Source organism: Athene cunicularia (assembly GCF_003259725.1).
Source record: "Athene cunicularia isolate RWA chromosome 24 unlocalized genomic scaffold, athCun1 chr24_part1, whole genome shotgun sequence".
In the NCBI taxonomy this organism is placed as follows: domain Eukaryota; kingdom Metazoa; phylum Chordata; class Aves; order Strigiformes; family Strigidae; genus Athene; species Athene cunicularia.
Window position 1 is genome coordinate 6,624,742 of NW_020799132.1, and position 6,127 is coordinate 6,630,868.

A 6,127-nucleotide genomic window follows, 5' to 3' on the forward strand; every position below is an offset into this window, starting at 1 on the left:
GGGTGGCCAGGCAGCCTGCCCCGCAGCCCAGGGTGCTGAGCCCGCCGGCTCTGTGGCACGGTTCCTAAGGCACGGGGCAAGAGGTAGCACGTCCCCCGTGATGCTCAGCTGGGGGCCGAGGCAGCCCCCACGCCGGAGCACGCGTGGCCACGCCGGGGTGCGTGACTCACGGGATTAGTGCCCAGGAAGTTACACCACCGCATTGCAAGGAAGGGCACAGCCGTATTTACAAAGCATGAGCCTGAGCAGGCTCCCGACGTGCTCATTAGGGCCCTCGATTCCCGGCAGGAAACACGAGGGCAGAGAAAATCCAGCTGGAAGGCGGCGACGCGGGGGCTCCGGCTCAGCCCCTGTCCTCCGCCCGTTCCGTGCGCCCGCCCGGGAGCTGCTCGCTGGCCTGGCAGGGGCAGGGATGTTCTCGGTTACAGGGAAATGTCACCTCTAGCAGCTGCAGGGCCGACAGTCAGAGCCAGGCTCCCAGAGGAGCATGTCTGAGCCACCTCCGGGCCGGTAAGGAGTCCCCGGGAGGTGGGCTGGGGCCTGGGCGCCAAACGGGTCACGCTCTGCGGCCAAGGGATGGCGGCTCCGCTTCTCCCTTGGGGGCTCCTTCCACGGGACAGCAGCGACAGCCTGTGGGGACAGACATCATCCCCGTTTGAGTGTCCTCCCTCGAACAGCCCGCTGCGAGCGTGGTGGGTGGTGGCCACGTGGCGCTGGGAGCGGCGCCGGAGGCAGCGGGGTCGGCACTGCCGAGAACGACGCCCAGGCCGGGCTGTCAGAGCCGTGTGCCGGCCGGCGATGCCCTCGCAGCCTGTCAGGCACGCGGCCGTTCCTTATTGCCAGAGATGTACCTGAGATTTTACAAATGGCAGAGGAAACGGCATTTGTCGTGGGCTCTGTGCACAGGACGTCTCTGGAGGAAAACGAGAGGCTCTTACTTCTGTAGCTGATGGGGCGCTGGGAAGAGTGTGTCTTGAGGAAAGGAAACAAATACATATTCTTTTGCAAATTCATGGATCAGGAGTGACACAACTGCAGAACAGCATTCCAGGGTGCAGGACGTTTCAGGGCTTGGAAAACACTGATTATTAAGTATTACTAAATAACAGCTGGAAATTGCACTGTATTTTTCAAATGGCTAATTAAGGATAGATGCATAAATTGGGGCACTAGCCCCGTGGAACTGGGCCACAGTGTGGCTGACCCATTGCCAAGCACCCAGCTCTGATCAGAGCCATCAGTTTGGGAAACCTGGCCAGCAGCCACCTCAAGGGGACAAGCTCTGTGGCAGCGGTTTTCAGCTGTCTCGCGTGAGGGACGGCCCAGGCTTCGTGCTGCAGAAAGCGGCACCGCAGCCGTAACTCTCCATGTGGTTCATGATCCTGTGGAGGAGCGACTGGTTGTGCTGGGGAGCTCGGCGCCGTGCCAGGGACCTGAGCTCTGTGTCACCTTTGCCTTCACGGCTGCCACAGCGATGGGGCAGCAGCTGCGGGGACTCTCCGGTGCGCAACGGTCGCTGCCAGTAACGGTCTCCTCTGCTTGCAGACCACGGCATCGCCCAGCAGCGTCCCTCCCAGCCTCCATGCCGCCCCAGTCAGCAGCATCTTCGGTGCCCGACCTCTGAAGCCTCGCGAAAGCGTCCTGGGCATTAGCTTCAAGCCGTACAGCCCGGAGTCCGGCCCAGCCCCGGCGCCCTGCACGGCCTGTGAGAGCACACGTAAGAGAATGGTGCCGCGGGCGCCCTGGCCCCGGTCCCACCGAGGATGGGGAGGGATGGAGGGAGGCAGGGAACGGGTGCCTGGGCCCACTGCTGGCACAAGCCTCAGCCATGGGCTGGTGTTACCTTGGGGGTGCGAGGGGTGCCGGGGGCAAGGGAGAGGACAGGGACCATGGCAGGATGGGGGGGACGCTCTAGGGCAGCGCGGGGTGTGCACAGCGCTGTTCCCCACACCTTGGGGGTCCTCTGGGGAGCCAGGGAGCTCCTGGCTCGTGCTGGTGGGCAGCGGGGTGTGGGCGCCCTGGGGAGGCAGATGCTCACCCTGACCCTGCTCTGCTCTGCTGCCAGGATCCTCCATGTTCAGAGCTCCCTGCATGAGCCAGCGGCGGCTTGCGCTCATCTTCTGCATCTCCATCCTCATCGTGCTGCTCGTCGCCCTCATCCTGCTGTGTGAGTGGGGGCCCAGCCCCGGGCGGCTCGGGGCTCCCTGGGGGGGCGGCAGAGGTGGGGGACAGCCACGCTGGGGAGAGCCCTGGGAAGCCTGGAGGAAGCAGGCAGAGATGTTGCCTCTTCCCACTGCCTGACTGTTCCTGAGATCTGCTGGGCAGGCAGAAGCAGGATTGCCGGGGAAGGGAGATCCGCTGCTTGGGCTGCCTGGTGGGGGCAGGGGGCTGCACTGCGCTTTCCTTCTCCTGGACTTGTTTTGGCTGGCGGGAGGCACCCCCGGCAGCACCCCCGCTGCCCTCCCTGGGGCGCAGGGCTAGCAGGCAGGACCCATCACCCGCAGCGCGGTCTGCAGGCGGAACTGGCACAGGCAGCAGGGGATTTGCTTTAGTCTTTGTAATACCGAGCTGAGGGTTCTCCAGCTGCCGCAGCTGGTGGGCTTGAAGCATTCGGGCAGGCCGAAGGCACCTTTCTGCGGAGCAAGCAGTGGGTGAAGCGAGAGGACTTGCAGCAGCTGAGCTGCCGGGCAGGCGTGGGGTGCTCAGGGCTGGCCAGGCCTCCCTCAGCCCCGCGTCCTGCGGCTCTTCTCTTGGCGCACGCCCGGCACCCCAGCTCTGCCTGGGGTTTGGCCGTGCCCCTGTGCGTGGCAGACCTCTGCCGGACTCCCGGCCGAGGGGGGCACAGCACCTCGCCCCCCGCGAGCCCCGGCCTCACCGCGGCATTCGCTCGCTTCCAGTTATGTTCTGGCGGTCGCAGACCGGCATCGTGTACAAGGAGCCCGCCGAGAGCTGCAAGGACAGCCCCGTGCGCTGCGACGGCATCGTCGACTGCTCCCAGAGGAGCGACGAGCTGGGCTGCGGTGAGGCCCCAGGACCCAGGGGCGGGGGGAGCGAGGGGAGCCCCCAGGGCGCGGGCTACCACTGACCCCCCCTGCTCCATCCCTGCAGTGCGCTTCGCGTCCGACGAGTCCTTGCTCCACGTCTACTCCAGCGCTGAGAGCCAGTGGCTGCCGGTGTGCAGCAGCGCCTGGAACGACTCCTTCTCCAGGAAGACCTGCCGGCAGCTGGGATTTCAGAAGTAATTCCCTGAGGATGGCTCATCCTGCTCTGGCGCTGGGCCCCTGCCAGCCCCCCGGGCATTGCTCTGGGCCTCCTGCCCTGGCCGGGTGCACGATCCGCTGGGCTCTTTCTCCCAGCGTTGTGCTTTTCCGCTGGAGGGTCGTGTGTCCAGCACCGCTCTGGGCCTTTCAGTCCGGCCGCCCCAGGTTCAGCGTGCAGAGCCTCTGTGAGAGGGCAGGGACCGGGCGGTCACTGAGGGGGACCCTCACTGCCTCTTTCCTCTCCCCTCCCAGCGCGTCACAAACCGAATACGTTCCCCTGCGCGTCTCCGGCAAGAGCCTCACCGTGACCGACGAGCGAGAGACCATCCAGCAGAGCCTCAACAGGTACCAGGCAGGGCCACCAGCCACCCCTGCCCCGGTGCCACAGGGCCAGGGCTGAGGCTGCGTCTCCCTCTTCTCTCCCGCAGCTCTCAGTGTCTCACGGGGAAGTACGTCTCCCTCCGCTGCACAAGTAAGGGGCCTGGCTGGCAGGGCACGTGCCCGAGGGTGGGCAAGGCCAAGCATGTGCATGGGAGCGTGTTCCTCCCTTCTCTGCACAGGGGTGGGCAAATAGGGTGTTTTCCAGCAAGATTTGGGGGCAGTACAAAGTGGCAAAGATTGCGTTCGTGTGGTCTCCACTGCTCCTGCGAGCGTTCCGAGCCCCGGCCGGTGCCTGTGGGTGGGGGGATGTGTGCGCGTCCCCCTCCCAGCTTGCCCCCTCCAAGCCCTTCTCTCAGCCCTGCTCTCCCCTCCAGCCTGCGGGCAGAGGATTTCTGGCCGGATCATCGGTGGAAAGGAAACTTCTGTCAGCAAATGGCCCTGGCAAGTCAGCGTGCAGTACGGGCCAATCCACATCTGCGGCGGCACCATCATCGACGCGCAGTGGGTCCTCACCGCAGCCCACTGCTTCTTCATGTGAGTGCCGCTGCAGGCAGCTGCCCGCAGGGCGGCTCTCCAGCCCGGGGCACCGGCGGCAGCCCCGCGTCTCACTCCTGCTGCCCCCGCCTCTCCCTGCCCAGGAACAGCATGAAGATCCTCGACGACTGGAAGGTGTACGGCGGGGTCTCCGACCTGAAGCAGCACGCAGAGGGCATCCCCGTCTCCCAGGTCATCATCAACTCCAACTACAGCGACGATCACGATGACTACGACATCGCTCTCATGAAGCTCTCCAGGCCGCTGACGCTCTCAGGTGAGGCGCTCGGCTCGCCGGGCAGCAGGGCTGGGCTTGGCTGGGGCTGGCGGTCGGGCAGGAGTGAGAGGCAGGTCGGGTCCCTCAGAGCATCCCCTGGGCAACACGGGGCTGCTGCCAGCTGGAGCCTCCCGCTCTGCTGCTGTCCCCCGCTCACCCTGTGGCCGGGAGCTGGCCCACCCTCCCCTGGCAGGGTCTGCTGTGCACGTGGCCGTGGGCTCGGTGGGGCCGGCATCGTGCCGCTGGCTGTGCCCCGCGTGGGCAGCGTGGCAGGGCCCGGCGGGGACCCTGCCTGGGTGGGCACAGCAGGGAGCGTTTCCTGCGCCCCACGCTCCTCCCTAGCCACGGGGCTGGTGACTACAGTGGCTATTTTGCTCCTGGGTGACTCATCCCTCTCTCCTCGCCTGGTTTTCATCATGTCTCCCTCCAGCTCAGGTTCGCCCAGCCTGCCTCCCCATGTACGACCAGCGATTCCAGACCGGCAGGTCCTGCTTCATCACCGGCTTTGGGAAGACGAGGGAGAACGAAGGTGAGGGAGGACGCCAGCTCTCCGCAGGCAGCTCCCGCGTGCCGCTGCCCAACCTGTGAACGCAGCTCCTCTTGCGTGGCTCTGCCGCGGTGTTCGAGGGCCGTTCCCGCAGGGGTGACCCGTGGCTGTTGCCCTCCTTGCTGTGTGGCTCTGCAGAAATACGGCCTGCAAGAAATACCGGCTCCCTCCCTCGCTGCTGTGGGAACGTCTGGTGCTGCGGGGGGGCCTGGGGGTGGCGGGGAGGCCGAGGCCCACCCTGCCCCACGGATCCTCCTGCCTTGCAGATAACACATCCCCGAAGCTGCGGGAGGCTGAGGTGAAGCTGATCGACTACAAGATCTGCAACAGCGACCAGGTGTACGAGGGCTACCTGACCCCACGGATGATGTGTGCCGGGTACCTGCAGGGAGGCAAAGACGCGTGCCAGGTGAGCTGGGGGCACGCGGTGCCACCAGCAAGGCAGTGCAGGACAGTGCTGCCCGCTTGTCCCGCACACCGCTGTCCCCTGGCTGGGTACCCACAGAGGGGCATCGCCTGTCTCCTCACTGCTCTCCCCTCTGTGCCAGGGCGACAGCGGGGGGCCCCTGGTCTGCGAGGACAACGGCCGCTGGTACGTGGCTGGAGTGACGAGCTGGGGGACGGGATGTGGCCAGAAGAATAAGCCCGGCGTGTACACACGCGTGACAAAGCTCCTCAGCTGGATCTACAGCAAAATGGAGGTGAGGTGGCACGGCCCCGGGAGCACTGAGAGGGGCTGCATCCCCCAGCCCAGCCCCTGGCACCTCACCCGTCTCTCCTCTCCCTCCCTTGCAGAGCGAGAACGACTAAGGCCGGGATGGACACTTGCCTGGGCTGTGCCTCTCGGGCCGGCGCGGGTCCCCGCCCTTGGCTGGAACCAGGGCCTGACGCTACCAGCAGATCCCCCCACCTACGTCTGGACTGTCCGTGCAGCCAGGGACCTGTCGCTGCCCCCAGCCTCTCAAAATACGGCACCAACGACGTGACCCTGCCCTCGCCCAGGGCAAGGGAGGTGGCCTGGTGGTGGCCGGGCAAAGCACCCAGCCAGCCCCGGCCTGGCAGCGCGCGGGGGGCAGCAGCCTGTGCGGGCAGTGGGCCGTGCCGGCGGGCCGGCGCCTCCTCGCCCCG

General features: G+C 66.2%; 1 protein-coding gene across 1 annotated transcript in view; it reads left to right on the forward strand.

Moving 5' to 3' along the window:
• TMPRSS13 (transmembrane serine protease 13) overlaps nucleotides 1–6,121 on the forward strand; it is a 9,730-nt gene extending 3,609 nt beyond the window's left edge. The window contains exons 2-13 of the mRNA XM_026863825.1: nucleotides 1,546–1,717; nucleotides 2,066–2,167; nucleotides 2,898–3,020; nucleotides 3,109–3,238; nucleotides 3,513–3,605; nucleotides 3,689–3,732; nucleotides 4,016–4,175; nucleotides 4,280–4,452; nucleotides 4,883–4,981; nucleotides 5,266–5,408; nucleotides 5,548–5,700; nucleotides 5,795–6,121. Of these exons, the coding sequence (XP_026719626.1) occupies nucleotides 1,546–1,717; nucleotides 2,066–2,167; nucleotides 2,898–3,020; nucleotides 3,109–3,238; nucleotides 3,513–3,605; nucleotides 3,689–3,732; nucleotides 4,016–4,175; nucleotides 4,280–4,452; nucleotides 4,883–4,981; nucleotides 5,266–5,408; nucleotides 5,548–5,700; nucleotides 5,795–5,809 (1,407 nt within the window). The 3' untranslated portion in view covers nucleotides 5,810–6,121. The remainder of the gene's footprint in view (nucleotides 1–1,545; nucleotides 1,718–2,065; nucleotides 2,168–2,897; nucleotides 3,021–3,108; nucleotides 3,239–3,512; nucleotides 3,606–3,688; nucleotides 3,733–4,015; nucleotides 4,176–4,279; nucleotides 4,453–4,882; nucleotides 4,982–5,265; nucleotides 5,409–5,547; nucleotides 5,701–5,794) is intronic.
• The last annotated feature ends 6 nt before the right edge of the window (nucleotides 6,122–6,127 follow it).